This window comes from Ictalurus furcatus, chromosome 21 (assembly GCF_023375685.1).
Source record: "Ictalurus furcatus strain D&B chromosome 21, Billie_1.0, whole genome shotgun sequence".
NCBI lineage: Eukaryota > Metazoa > Chordata > Actinopteri > Siluriformes > Ictaluridae > Ictalurus > Ictalurus furcatus.
In genome coordinates this window covers 15739596-15755864 of record NC_071275.1, presented here as the reverse complement: position 1 = coordinate 15755864, position 16269 = coordinate 15739596, and the positions used below count along the sequence as shown (strand labels likewise).

The following is a 16269-nucleotide window of genomic DNA, read 5'->3' as shown; positions in this document are numbered from 1 at the left end:
AGACTATGCCAAAGTTGAAATAAATTCCAGAAATGGAATTCGGAAAAAAAAAAAAAATCTCGGAAGCATTACAAAGCTATTTTAAATGGCTCTGGGTCTACAGTGATCAGAATTTCAGCGTTCATTTCCTCAGATATACATCTAGATGTGTTAAACAACTCAGAACATGGCACCTTTTGTTTGAACCTACCTGTTTTTTTCGAGTGATCAAAAGTATTGGAACATGTGACCGATGGGTGTTTCTTGCTGCCCAGGTGTGCCCTGTTAAACTGATTGTTTACAGAACTATGAAGACGGCATTTGTTGTTATAAAAGATAAACCAATAACAAGAACAGAGAGCTGTCTATGGGAGAAAAGCAAACCATTTTTGTAGCTGAGAAAAGAGAGAAAATGTCTCAGAGCCATTGCACAAGCTTTGGGCATAGCCAATACAACAATTCCACTGGATAAACCACTGGTGTACTAACAACCAGACATGGAACAGGTCAGCCAAGGAAAACAACAGCATTTGATGGCAGAAACATTGTAAGAGCTGTGAAGAAAAAACATTTCTTTGAAAATAAGGTGTCCTACTTGACACTTTCACTTATTTCATTTTAAACTGTTATGCCTACTCACACCAAACAGTAATAAATGACTAAGACAACTGTACTGTACAAGAGTACTACGTTAAGTAGATTTCATTTTACAAAACATGAGAATAGGGACACTTACAACCATGAGTATTTATACCAGGACCATAAACATTTCTTGCTAGTTCAATTAGAGATTACCAAACTTTGTAAATTTGTCGAGATTTGTTGCAACGATCGATGAGGCATAGACGCCGCAGGAGCCCGTGTTAAAAACACGAGCAAATCAACAGTCGGTTGATTGTAGGGCACCGTGCAAAGACTCACAAACTCATTAACACCTAGAGGCAATTTAGTGTTGCCAATGCAACTACTGTCATGTTTTTGGGATTTTGGACGGTGGGAGAAAACCTGAGAACCCGGAAGAAACAGACACGGAGAGGACATGTGAAACTCTGCACAAACTCTGAAGCTGTTAGGCTGCGACGCTACCCACTGTGCAACCATGCCACCGTATTTTCTTTCTTTTTATTCTATTTGCTCAGCACTGCCTTTTAGTTGCACTTTAATTTTTGGAAAATAAATAAATAAACACATACATAAATAAAGTGCAAGCAATAGAAGCACAGTGTAAGAGACTTACTTTGAGATGGATGAGAGATGCTGAAGAGAAACACAGTCACAGTGGTTGATCCATTTCAGTTCAAAAGGCAACAGACTAATATCTAGTGAACACAAGGCAGCACTGAAATCCCACAGCGAGGCTGTTCCCACATGCCTCGGCCAACTTCCTTTCTTCTTTTCTTTTTATTTTCTTTCTTGTCATAAGCTGCCTTCGATTTCTCGCATGAAAGATGAAAAAGACAAGACTTTTTCATTCTATAATATTTCATACTTTATTTCTAATACAGTATGCTAGAACTCTGAGGAGACTCTCCAAGGAGAGTCTGTCCATGGCAGACTCTCCTTCTCGACAGATTGCGCTGCCTAAACGGAAAAAAATTCGAAGCTTCTGTAAACACACCTACCATTTAGCAGCAGTTTCTTGTGCTTTCTTGACAAAATAAGATGAGCTCAGGTGTGTTGCAAAATCTGCACATGCATTTTAGCAATGGGCATCATGTTCGATGTGACTTACCAGCCAAAGTTTGACAGAAAAGTGGGTAGACATTACTATACGTAGTGTGAGAAGGGGTACAATCCAATATGCATAGGAGTGTAGTGTGACTACTGTTGTGTGTATGAATGTACACGGAAAACAGTTAAAGATGATGCTTCGGAGTAACCATATTCCAGAAGCACTTTAATTTTAGTGTATGTAATGAACTTTCTACTCTTTCAATAACTAACAGAAACTGCTTTATCTTGGCCAGGGCATCAACTTTTAAAGCTTGTAAAAAAATAAATAAATAAATAAATAAATAAAAGTAATAGTGACACTGAGCCTGTGATACACACTGGTACTGTGAGCTATAAAGATTCCACACTGCACTCGAAATCAGGCCTCAGAGTGAATATCTAATCAGCAGATCGTATTAGCTAATATTATCATGAGACCAACAATTCATCCTAGAAAACAATTTGTGTTAGGGAGCGCTGCCTTATACACTGATTATCTTGCTCTAATCCCAAAGCCCATTTAGGACATTTGTTTGGGTGTGTGCTTAGGCATGTGTGTGTAGATGCCCTTCAGCAGCCTGGCATAGAAAGGCTTCTCTAAATGGCTGCACAGAAGGCAGGGACATGTGAGGGGTTAGGGACACGGCGAGAGGAGCACATGTCCTCCTCCCCGGAGAAACCTTAGTCCTTTCTTGCAGTTTGCCATTTCTAGGTCACTTTGGATGCAGGAACAGTCCCAGTGCCAATGGGAAGGGCGTTTGCATAAACCAGGTACACACCAACTCAGATGTGCGTTAGGGTTCAAAAGGGGAATCAAATTTATAATCACTAGTGCAGCTGCGACCTATCATCGTCAAGCAAGAAGAAAAAAAAGACACCTTCTGGCTTTGCACCAGGAGTTACTACAGAACAGATGACCACGAATATTAGACATGAACAATGAAATCTCTTGCAGACTGCATTTTCCTTCCTTTGCTGTTTGCTGTCAAATGTAACATGATGAAACAAGCAAGAGATAAATAAAATAAATAAATAGATAGATAAAAGACAGTGATTATACACACACACACACACACACACAGTACTGTGCAAAAGTTTTAGGCACCCTATATTTTTTTTTTTAGTACAAACTTTATTATAGATTTTTTATTTTAGGACTTCTACATTACTGACTCAGTCCAAAACAACATTTTAGATTCCCAAACAGTTTTCCAGCACAAAATTAAATGTTACCGAAAAAGGTTTGTGTATCAGTAAAGAAAGCAGCATATTAAGTGGTAAGAGACACTTTTCAGACAAAAATCACAAAGAAGCAAGTGCGACAGTCAAAGTCTTCACAAGACCCGTGACTGGTTCAACAAGATGCTCAATAAAACTTACAGCTCATTTCCTTATAAAACTACACTAATTGTACCAGAGACTGCTATTTTTATTTATTTATTTTTTTGTCACACCAAATACAGACTTTGTTTCTTTTACTACTGTTTATTTCTCTTGACAGTATTTTAAAAAAAAACAAAAACAAAAAAAACATGCAATTTAATTATTTTGAAGGCACCTTTTTTGCTCTACAGCAATTCTTTTCTTTGCATGTACCTAAAACTTTTGCACAGTACTGTACATCTAAAAAATAAATATCTAAAAGGAATTTAGTATAGTGCCAATATACTGTTGCATGAATAGTCCTAGTTGTACTGATCACCAAAACGGCTTCCGCACTCATTATTCAGCAGCTTATACAATAGCACTTGATCCAGCCCATCATTTCTTTTTTCTTTTCGTTTTTTATATTGTGCACCGACAGTTCATTGTGCACTAATGAAAACACAACATACTAATTCGAGGTAATGAAAACACAACGCCTGCACGGGATGTAGAACATTTTATCATGCTTTCAATTCCCTATTTTGAGTTGTTGAATACATAAAATAATGCCACAGTCGTTGTTCATTTGAAGCGCTTTCCTGCAAAGGAAATTTGCAGACTGTTTGAAGGATAATCTGACAGAGCTGTCATCATTTTATTCATTAAAAAAAAATGTTTTCTTTTTCTTTTTATGTTAAGCAGTGTCTCTAATTAAGATGCCGTCTCCTCATATGTCCTCTGTGTGAAAACAAAGTGTTTTTGTGGACTAATAGTATGGATTCTTTTCAAATCAATGAAATGAGATCATAAGATAAGATAAGATAAGATAAGATAAGATAACATTTATTGATCCTACACTGGGGAAATTCCCTTGTTACAACAGCTCAGTTACACAAAAAACAGATAGGGAAAGAATACACATTAAATAAGTATAGAATCGAAATATTTACATTATGTAATATCGGGCATCTGCCGTTACATCTGAGGTCTGAATACAGTTTCTTCAGGCCTTTTGTATTAAGTCCTCACTACACCTCCCAACTCCACATTGAATACAGCCCTTAGTTAATAACGTGACAGATGTCTCAGCTGGGTCCAGGAGATGGATTAGAAATGGAAGGAATGACATGAAGATGAAAATGTCAGATGTAAAGCCATTGTCAAAGAGCAGTCGTGATGAAATATGGTCTGATTACACATACGTTATGGCTGCAAATCACGGGTGCATCAGTATCTGCATTCCAGTGGATTTGCTCAGATAAGCATGAGCAAATGTGTCTAGGAGTGACTATTGTCAGGAGATTGAATTTGCACATTTACATAATAAAATTAGATTATGCCATTTGGTGTTTCGCCCAGAGTTAAACGTATGCTAAAAGCTCTCCGTTCAAATTAGAATGCCTTTCCAGGAGAGTGAATGATCAGATGTATGTGTACGTGTGTGTGTGTGTGAGAGAGAGAGAGAGAGAGAGTGAGAGAGAGGAAATCAAACAAATCCATTGCAACTGAGAGAATCAACTGATAACCAGTTGGTTTTTCAAATTGATGATTGCTAGAGCACAATTAATTATTGCTGCAGTGTCGAATCCTGCAGGAGGCACAAACACATTACCTGGGTGAAAAGATTTGCTTAATCAGTGTCAATTATTCCATGCACTTTATAATTGCCATGTGCAGTGCTGGTGAGAACTTTAATCCTGACCCCGTGATTCCTTAACGCAAAAGCACTTCCCCTCTGATTAAAAAAAAAACAAAAAAAAAAACACCAGAGCTATAGGCGAGACGCCCACATCACATATATTACTACTTTTTTTTTTTTTAAACGCCTACAGACTTCAAATATAAGTGTTAGGCGATTTTTTCCCCCTCATTTTTTCCTCAGGCAATGTTCTGTAATGTAATATGCAATTAAATATGAGGACTCTGTATTGGAATTTAATGCTCAAGAGATTCCATGTGGATGAAGAGATGAGGATGATACAGATTGTAATTTTCATTTATTTTCTACTTTGATTTATCTCCAAGATAGAACTAGCTTTTTTTTTTTTCCCCTTGCAGAGCTAAGTTTGAGTCTCACCTGGTTTATGAGGGGAGGACGTGGGTGTCTGGTGATTACCAGTTTAATAATCGTCTTCCAGCTCGGCATGTCTTTGCTTCCCTGAGCCGTCACCACGAACCGTACAGGCTCGGACAGGTGCATCACGTCTCGCTCGGCGTACACAGAGCCGTCCGGACGGACGCCGAATTTGGGGTCACTGCTCTCGAAGCTGATCCGCTCGTTCGTATGACAAGCCTCGAACTTCACTAAACAGAATAAACGGACAGAGAGAACTGTGAGGAGGAAAAAATGTCTATAAAAATGCTGAGGAATTATGAATACTTATGGCATTGAGTTATAAAACAGCAGATGGCCTTCTGAGTGTTACAAAGCTGGAACATTTGGTCTTCATTGCTTAAAAAAGCACTCAGAACGGTATGACAGAATTTGACAGCTTTGTCTGTTTGGAAGAAAATCTTGGCAGTGAGTCAAACAAACCAAAAAAATCAAAAGAAAAAACTTTTTCTTAAAATAAAAATCATGCAACATCATACTTATCACTTTTCTCGTCGTGGTTCCCAATGCAACTAAAGCCATGTGCTTGTGTTCTGGTTTCTATTTTAGTCCCGTCATTGGTTATTTCCTCCAGTGTGTGCACCTGTTCTGGGTTAGCTCATGTAATAGGTTGTCTATGTACACTCAGGTCCATAGTAAAAGCCTGGCAAAACATCTCTAAGGATGAAACTCAGCATTTGCTGATGTCCATGGGTTCCAGACATCATTGATTGCAAAAGATTTGCATCCAAGTACTAAAAATAATCTTAAGAGTTATGATTATTAGTCTGTCCAATTAGTTTTGAGCCTGTAAAAATGGAAGGACTCTGTAAAAATGGCTGTAATTCCTAAACGATATCAATACAGTATTTCTGTTAAACCGCTTGAATTAAAGCTGAAAGTCTACACTTCAATCACATCTTGATTGTTTAATTTCAAACCCATTGTGTTGGCGAACAGAGGCAAAGTTAATAAAATTACATCCATGTGCACATATTTATGGACCTGAGTGTATACCTGACTGTTTCTTTGTTTTGTTCAGTAGGATGACGATGTGCGTTTCCTAGCCTGGTTTTCCAAGTTCTGCATATCTTCCTGGTTTTGACCTTTACCTTTTCCCTTTGTTTTTTAATTAGGGCCAATTCCAGTTTAACTCTTCCTGCCTGTATTCTAACCTCTGCTATGGACACTGATTACGATTCATAACACATAAGCTGAGTTTACGTCCTGCCTCCCAGTATTTTACACCCACCTTACACCCAGCTAGCCACAAGCCATAACCAGAAAAGTGAAGGTATGCGAAATAAATAGTATGACCTGCCTAATACAGCCATTCGCATAAGTTTTCACACAAACACACAAACACAAGAAGAGCTTCAGGAGAGAGAGAGCGATAGAGAGAGAGAGAGGAAGAAGAAGAAGAGGAAGAAGAAGACTCTCTGAAGACTGTCTTGACAAGGGCATCACCCTGTACCTCAAACCACATCAAAAATATATATTTAAAAAAAAAAAAAATCACAAGAAATGATTTGTAGTACTACCTACAGAACGCACAAAAGACCAGGGTCTGGAACCAGGGTCAGAGGTTGTGCGGCATTAACACACTTTTTCTGAGGAAAAAAAACCCCCTGAATCTCTTGCAGTTTAAACACTCACACTATTATGGTGCACAATGTTCCTCAAGAGGCGAATAACCTGTGTATGAATATGAATCACGTGCTTGGTTACACAGTGTGGCTGTGGGGCCTTGTGATTATTCCCAATCATTGACAGTATGTAGTCCTCTCACAAACACCTGAGGAAAAAAGTGCAGGTCTATTTAGCATCTTCAGAGAGATATTGACTCAATCAACTCCTGGTGGCAGTCTGGGAAAGCCGCTCACACGGCCAAATTCTTTTTTTGTTTAATTTTTTTTAAATTAGGAAAAGTATTTATATTCAGTGCAATTAATGCATATTCAGTGCAAGTAATTTACATTTTCTACCAGTATATAAAATTAAAAGAACTTAGTTGATAAAGTAAAGAGAAAAAAATAACACAGTGCTACAGCAATATGCTATTCCTAATACAGCAGTTCCGCATCCCCCTTCACACCACAGTTTGCATATTAATTTTGAAAAAAAAAAAGGGTTCAATCAGGGGGTAGAGACTGTAGAGATAAAATATAGCCATCTACCGGCAAATTCTTCAGACATGGTGTCTTGAGATTAGACACAGTTGGTGGTTTAGAGGATTTTCAAAGAAGCAACAAACAGTATCTATCTATTAAGGATGAAAAGGCCAGAATATCTAATTGCCTCGTGTTGTACCAAGATAAATCCAAAGGCAACCCAAACTTTGCTATACCAGAGCAGACGTTAATTTTAGTGTTAAGAATGACAGACAATCGTTAAGTAGTCCCACCAAAAATTGTGTAACATTGGAAAAAGGAAGAAAATTGTAGCTTAGATTACAAGGACAGTGAGAAATACTTCAGGTATGATGATGTGCCATGCCACAAAGTCATCTCAAACTGGTTCCATGATTATGACAATGTGATCAGTGTACATCAATGGCCTCCACAGTCCTCAGATCTGAATCCAATAGCTTTGGGATGTGGTACAATGGGGATTCATAGCATGAATGAACAGCAGACAAATCTGCAGCAATTATGTGAGGCAATCAAGTGAGTATGTACCAGAATGTTAAAGGAATGTTTTTTGTGGCATCTTGTGGAATCCATTCCATGAAGAATTGAGGAGGCTGGTCTGAGAGCAAAGTGGGGTCCTACCCAGTATTAATATGGTGTTCCTAATAAAGTGGCGGTGAGTGTATATATATATTCAGTTTTGGTTTCATTGACCATCTGTGCTGCATCCAAACAATGGACGATGTGCTACATTATATGTATGTGCTAAGGACAAAGAAGTACAATTTACTACACAGGAAACGTAAATCTTTCATTTGCACAGCTCAGGCAAAAGCCAAACTAAGCTTTCTTGCTTTAGGAGAGACAGATGCATTGTGTGTGCTAATGAAATATTCATTGACTTGCATGGAATCTCTGCTACAGGCCAAGAGCAACCTAGATAGCAGAGTTTCCTCTGACTATTCTGGATTCAAATGAACAGCTTGTTTTAGAAAATTTATCTCAAGCTGATAAAAAGAGAAAGTGATTCTATACATCACCCGTCAGAGATTTCTTTACTAGTTAGTCAAAAATCCTGTAGCAAATCTTCTGCTACCGAGCTATCAAACTATTTCTCGGCTCAGATTGCTACAGAACAGCAGCTAAATAACTGACAGACTCGATTCATTAGCACTATATACTCAGCCGCTGCGGGGAGTAATTGCACGCATCAAAATGTTTTACTCGTGTCTCCAAGCATGTATAACCTTCATCAGTCTTCAAGCATGTAAAATTTTCATGAATGATGCTAAAACACTTTAGGCTATTACGTCCTCACAATATTTCACAGGTTCAGTATACAAGCTTTAAAAGCAGATTACCTATTCCAGTAACACTTTAAGCAAATGTATTGTTAATAGTAACATAAGCTTGTGTGATATAATGACTTACTCATCTCTACACAATATGTTCCACTGATGTTTTTCCACTGACTATATTACCAGACCTGGCAACCTCTATGCAGCTCTATGCATAAATATGAAATGATTTGCACAGTGTTTAGAACTCTTCAATATTAACCACCACCCCTTTCTACTACTTCATATGCTCACGATTGAACTCACTTGGAGTCCTTGCATTCTGTCCAGGTAAGTACAGAAAGTTTTGTGTTCATAAATGTAAAATGAAATACACCTGCAAAACACTATGTGGACAGAAGTTTGTGGTCATCTGACCATCACACCTCTATCTGCTTTTTGAACATCCCGTTCCAGATTCCTGCACTCTTCTGGATAGGCTTTCCACTAGATTTTGGAGCGTGGCTGTGGGGAATTGTGATCATTTGGCTACAAGAGCATTCGTGAGGTCAGGCACTGATGCTGGGTGAGGAGGTCTGGGGTGGGGGGGGGGGGGCTTGAGGTCAGGGCTTCGTGCAGGCACACCATGTCTTCATGGAGCTCGTTTTGTGTACAGGGGTACTGTCATACTGAAACATGTTTTGGCCCCTTAGTTCCAGTGCAGGGAAATTCTAGTGCTACTGCATACAAACACATTGTGTATAATTGTGTGCTTCCAACTTTGTGGCAACAGTTTGGGGAAGAACCACGTACAATACAGGTGTGATGGTCAGGTGTCGAAATGCTTTTCCCCGTATAGTGCGTGTTCAACTTGGCTAACATTAGATGAGTATATATATTTAACATCAGTTAACTATATTGTATTCTGCTGAAAATGGTTCAATATGACCCCTTTGGATTACACCAACACTAACACTACAAATAACCATGGAGATGGTGATGTTTTTTGTGCTGGATATTTCTAATAAGATTTTTAAGAATACTATTCTATTCATATGATCTCACAATGTGACATGAATTGGATTATAAATATGAATGAACTATTTTCAGTCAAAAAATGTTTTGGTTCTTATCTGATTAATCATTGTTTACTTAAATGCTGACTACACTGCATGCCATATCAATGGCTTTAACCCAGGCATGTAATAAGCTGATGCAAAAATCACATCGAGACATTTTAAACACAAAATTGTACGCTGATTTTTCATCTCAAACCTGAAATAATGCTCCACTTGAAAAAAGATTTCTGTGTTCCTAAAATGCATCGGAGATGTGCTTTTCATAGACAATGACAGATGTTCTCTAGACTTTAAATAAGGCTTCTTTTTTTTTTTTTTTTTACTGTTACATGTTACTAGCATTTCTGCAATATTTTACTGTTTGTTCAATATAATTAAAACACTATTAGCAATCTTATTGCAAAAAAACCCCAACATTTTCCTTGAAATTCTCCATCACCACATAAAATAAGGAATAGCATCTATGACTTGAAAAGCAGCACTGAGACTACATGGTTCTTCCAGAGGAGAGTCAAGGGGCTCTGGCTGAATGCAGGAAAGTGCCTGCATGTGAAAATCAAAGTCACTGAATTGTGGATCTGTTCCAATTCATATCTCTTACCTGATGCTACTGAGTACAGTGGTGCTTGAATGTTTGTGAACCCTTTAATTTTCTATATTACTGCATGAACATGATCTAAAACATCATCAGAGAAGTCCTAAAAGTAGACAACGAGAACCCAGTTAAACAAATGAGACAAAAATATTATACTTGGTCATTTATTTATTGAGGAAAATGATCCAATGTTACATATCTGTGAGTGGCAAAAGTATGTGAACCTTTGCTTTCAGTATCTGGTGTGATCCCCTTGTGCAACAATAACTGCAGATAAACGTTTCTGGTAACTGTTGATCAGTCCTGCACATCGGCTTGGAGGAATTTTAGCCCGTTCCTCAGTACAGAACAGCTTCAACTCTGGGGTGTTGGTGGGTTTCCTCACGTGAACTGCTTGCTTCAGGTCCTTCCACAACATTTCTATTGGATTAAGATCAGGGCTTTGACTTGGCCATTCCAAAACATTAAGATTATTCTTCTTTAACTGTTCTTTAGGAGATTGACTTGTGTGCTTAGGGTCGATGTCTTGCTGCATGACTCACTTTCTCTTGAGATTCAGATCATGGACATGTGTCCTGACATTTTCCTTTATAATCCGCTGATATAATTCAAAATTCATTGTTCAATCAATGATGGCAAGTCATCCTGGCACAGATGCAGCAAAGCAGACCCAAACCATGACACTACCACCACCATGTTTCACAGAAGGGATAAGGTTCTAATGCTGGAATGCAGTGTTTTCCTTTCTCCATACATAATGCTTCTCATTCAAACCAAAAATTTTATTTTGGTCTCATCTGTCCACAAATACATTTTCCCAATAGCCTTCTGGCTTGTTCACGTGATTGCCAGCAAACTGCAGACGGGAAGCAGTGTTCTTCTTGGAGAGCAGTGGCTTTGCAATCCTGCAATGCACAACATTGTTGTTCAGTGTTCTCCTGATGGTGTACTCATAAACATTAACCTTAGCCAACGTGAGAGAGACCTTTAGTTGCTTAGAAGTTACCCTGGCTTTCATTGTGACCTTGTGGTCTTGCTCTTGGAGTGATCTTTGTTGGTCTCCACTCCTTGGGAGGGTAACAATGCTGTTGAATTTCCTCCATTTGTACACAATCTGGTCTGACTGTGGATTGGTGAAGTCCAAACTCTTTAGAGATGGTTTTGTAAACTTTTCCATCCTGATGAGCATCAACAACTCTTTTTCTGAGGTCCTCAGAAATCTCCTTTGTTTGTGCCATGATACACTTCCACAGACATGTATTATGAAGATTTTCAGACTCTAAGAGATCCCTGTTCTTTAAATAAAAGAGAGTTCTCACTCACACCTGATTGTCATCCTATGTATTGAAAACACCTGACTCTAATTTCACCTTCAAATGAACTACTAATCCTAGAGGTTCACATACTTTGCCATTCACAGATATGAAATAATTTTCCTCAATAAATAACTGTCCAAGTATAATATTTTGTCTCATTTGTTTAATTGGATACTCATTGTCTACTTTTAGGACTTATGTGAAAATCTAATGTTTTAGGTCATATTCACGTAGATATATAGAAAATTCTAAAGGGTTCACAAACTTTCAAGCACCGCTGTACATGTATTAGGAGTCACTAAAAAAAAAAAAAAACATGCTTTATAATTTATAATAAAACATTCGATCCTGATCTCAGGTTACTATCTGCAGGGAGTTTCACGTTCTCATCATGTCCACGTGGATTTCCTCCAGGATCTCAGATTCCCCCCTTCCCCCATCCCCACCGCCCAAAAACATGATGGTACGTAGATTAGTGACTCTAAATTCCACCGAGGTGTAAAAGAGTGTCTCAGTGGCACCTTGGAATGGTTTCATGCAGAGTGTTTGCAAGATCCACTGCAACCCTGACCAGCATAAAACCTGGTCATGTATCATATCTGTTCAACAACAATCCTTTTCGTTCACAATCTACAATATCGCAATTTACGTGCGAGGTTTTCAAACCGTACTGAATGTAAATGAAGCATGCGGATTAATACGTAGATACCTAAAGAGTTTGCAGTTCATCCAACTTGTGTTGTGGTGTGGGTGAGTGATATAGAAAGGGGATTTGAACTCTAGTTCATAGTAGAAATTCACTGAACACTCCTCCTGGACATTTCAAAGTCTACTGGGGTGCTGTGAGAGATCTAGAAACCGAGAAAAAGAGCATTGCAGACAGAACACAACTGACAGCAACTCGATTCACCCCGTCTCTCATTCTCTCTCTCATCTTCCCCTCTGTTTTTCTCGTGCTGTGCCGCCATGTTCACCTGCACATGGAATTAAGGCAGGAGGTTTCCAGCAATTTGTTTTCTCTGCAGGAGCTGAAGGTTATCAAGTGGCTAGTTAAAAAAACAAAACAAAAAAAACCCTCACCCCTGTGTTTCTCTCATTTATGCTTCCAGAACCTCTTTGCTTATTTTGCTTAGGTGAATATGAAAAATTTGAAACAATTAGTCTCTGTTGCCCCAAAGGTAGGTGCTGGAATGCTTGGTAGAAGCCTCAGGTCTAAAACCAGATGCTGAGAGCGGTCGTGAGAGCAGAAAATTCTGTTCAGCCAGTCAGCCAACCATCACACACACACTTAATATTACACATACACACACATTCGTCTCCTGTGAACCAGGCATTCTGACACGAGGTCTGACTATGACCGTCACGCTCAGCGAAGCGAACAGCCATGTACACATGATGGTCTGATGGTCTGCCTGGTTCAATGACGTGTACGTAATCACAGCATACACATGGAAATCTGTGCACTCAATAATGTAATCCTTTACAACTCCATTATAATTGACATGCGGTGTGATTATATTACTGGCCCTGAATAAAGGTCTTACAAATGCATTTCAGAAAATTCGTTTAATGTGGCCACAAATGCTAAAATTACAGTCATGGAATCGCAAATGATGCATTCTGTTCACTTTATAGAGGTCACCATGTTATTTGCTCAAGAGACTCTATAAACGGGAGGTGGACGGGGTAGACGGGGTGGACGGGGGGTGCTGGGTGGGGTCACTGTTACAAACCAATTTATCAAATGTTTCCAGATATAAGAAAAAAAAATTTCCATACACTTTTTCAGGCATTAAAGGTATCAATTGTCAAATGTACGTATTTAGTATCGGCCTCGAATGTCATTCCAGAGGTTTTTACGTGTATTTACAGCACATAATGTCAATTTCAGAAAGTCATGAATTGAGGTCACATCAAATGATCTAGCACTTAAGCCTGTAATTACATCTGAGGCCTGAATACTGATTACGGTATTAACTCCTCATTAGTCACCCTTAACTTAACTCTGAATATGGACCTACATGATGTGACCTCATGTGATGTGTGCAGGATTTAGGGCAAAAATAGCAAACAAAGATGCCTTGATGAGTGTGTCGAGGTAGATGCATTCCGAGGAGCATTTTTGCATCCAGAGGAGGATCCTGAACTTGATTTTGAATTGCTCAAAGAGGGAGAATGCGATTATGTCTGTTACAATGAGCTGAGATTTGTTTGAACGTATTGTTATGCAGCTATAACAATGTATTGTTGTAATAACGTAATAATGTAATAACGTATTGTTATGCAGCTATAAGCAGCTATGCAATAAATCCTTTTGCATTTTACATACCTAGTAAAAAAATCTACTAACTTCAGGTGCACTGAATTCAGTTTTGAAATAACACACCTTTCTTGAATTATATCTGGTTAAGCTGGTTGTACACTATGCGATTTCAGTGGTCTTTTAAGATTATTACTTGTCATATTGTACAAGATGATCTCAATAATATCCTGGCTGAATTCTATACATGACTGTGTGATAACGGGGCTGAAGCTGTCACGCCAGTTTTCTGTAATCCTTTACCAGAACTTTGTTGTCTATCTTTGGTCGCAACGGGATTAATCGCACATCACATAATGTGTTCTGAGACCGCCAGTCTCAACTCACAAGGTTTTTTTTTTTTTTTTACAATGTGCTACAGCTTAATCTGGCAAAAAAAGGAGAATTCCGCCTTGCAGAATCTGTAAAATGTTAATAATTAAAAAAAACAAAAAAACAAACAGATGTTTACATAAAGTCCACAGAACACAACAATAACTGAATTTACACAAATGAACCAGTTCAAAAGTTTACATACACTTGACTATTAATCCTGTGTGTCGTTACCTGGATGATCCACGCCTGTGTTTATGTTTTGTGAGAGTTGTTTCCAAGTCCGTTGTTTGTACTGAGCAGTTTGTACCCACTGTTCTTCAGAAAAATCCTCCAGGTCCTGCACATTCTTTACTTTTCCAGCATATTCGGCATATTTGAGCCCTTTTCAACAGAGACTATATGATGTTGAGAGCCATCTTTTCACACTGAGGACGACTGAGGGACTCGTACACAACTATTACAAAAGGTGCAAACATTCACTGATGCTCAAGAAGGGCACAGGATACGTTAAGCGACAGGGGGGTGTCTAGTGTGTAAATTGTTGTTATTTTGTTTAAAGCGCAACTATTATTGTTTTGAAATGTGCCTAATTTTGTTTTAGAGGTCTCATACAATTGATTTACATGCATCCGAGGTCAAAAAACACTTTAACATGCTCATAATTTAAACTGCAGCATTACCTTGTTTTCCCCAGTGTAAAAAAAGACTCGTTAAATGATCCGTTCTGAAGGATTCATTCTAAACTCCTCCTTTCAGAGAGCATACTCTGCTCTGATTGGTCAGATGTCCCAGTCTGTTGTGATTGGTCGACCACTGTCAGCAAGTAGCCAATGAAGACCAGAGGTGGGGCTTTTTGTTACAAACCTACGTAGGTTAGTACAGGAAGTAAGTACTGACTCATTTCAGCTGTTCAGAATCGGTTCCTTCTTTTGGGAGTCAATAAGGGTTTTTGGATGTTTTCAACATCCCCTTTGATCAAAATCTGATGTTTTCGTCTTAAATGTCAGACTTATTTAAGTAATTTACTTCAAAGTCTACATATAAACACCGCTTTAGCAGCTCTAGCAATACATTTCTGAACACCTTCTTGTGTATAAATAAAGGAGATATCATGTTGACATATTTGTTTATAATGTGGTATATTTGACATTTCCAAAGGGTAAAAATAACCCTGAAAATATTAACTCATTTATGAAATAAAATTAACCCAGCGTTTTTGTAAAAATCAAACCATCCTTTGGGTTGAAAATCAACCCATTTGCTGGGTTAAAATTAACAACCCAACTTGATGGGTTAATTTAACCCAAAATGTGTTCTGGCCAATATTTAACCAGCCGTTGGGCTAAAAAATAACCCAGTTTGGTTTGTTTTTAATCCAGTGTTTTTTAGAATGTGTGTAAATTCAGTTATTATTGTGTCTTCTGGACTATATGTAGACATAATAAAAACAAAATGCAGTTTTATCATCATTTTTAAATGATCATTGACATTTAGCAGATTCTGCAAGGCATATGTAAATTTATGACCTCAACTCTATGTGGTAGCATTTAAAGGGAGTATATAAAATGATATCAGAACAATTAAAAAAATATATTGTGTGAACTGGATATTCAGACATTTCAGTTTTATGTGGATTTCTCACATTTATCTCACTTTAAAGTAACAGATCCCTGAATTAGAGATGAATCCAGAGCTTTGGACTGATATAAAGAAACGTCATTAAATAGTTTGGCACTTAATGCGATGCCACATGTGGCACCTATGTTGCATAAATGATATCTACATTAAAGAGGCCTCATTTAGACTGATGCACACGTCTGTGTTCGTTGACTGATCCATCCATCAGAATCACCATGTGCTCAGATGTGTTTGTGAATCTCAGCATCAACTTGACACACAAATTGGCAGCATTACAAAAGCAATTAACCCGAGTCTAGATCACAGCTGATCAACACATTCACCAGGTCTGTACAGAGCAGCTTCGACTTCACCCTCCATCAGACCTGCTTCTCATCTGATATTAAAGAACACAGTCTGTTACAGTACAAGTGCATTAGTATCCAGGAAAGCAGGAACTGTATGAACTGCA

At 38.3% G+C, this 16269-nt stretch overlaps 1 protein-coding gene across 2 annotated transcripts in view; it reads right to left on the bottom strand.

The window, feature by feature from the left end:
* cdh4 (cadherin 4, type 1, R-cadherin (retinal)) overlaps window positions 1–16269 on the bottom strand; it is a 455069-nt gene that overhangs the window by 330815 nt on the left and 107985 nt on the right. The window contains exon 4 of one of the 2 annotated variants that reach the window (XM_053652418.1): window positions 5135–5361. In XM_053652418.1, the coding sequence (XP_053508393.1) occupies window positions 5135–5361 (227 nt within the window). Of the gene's footprint in view, window positions 1–5134; window positions 5362–16269 lie in introns of those variants that run through there. The other variant, XM_053652420.1, reaches the window with a different exon arrangement.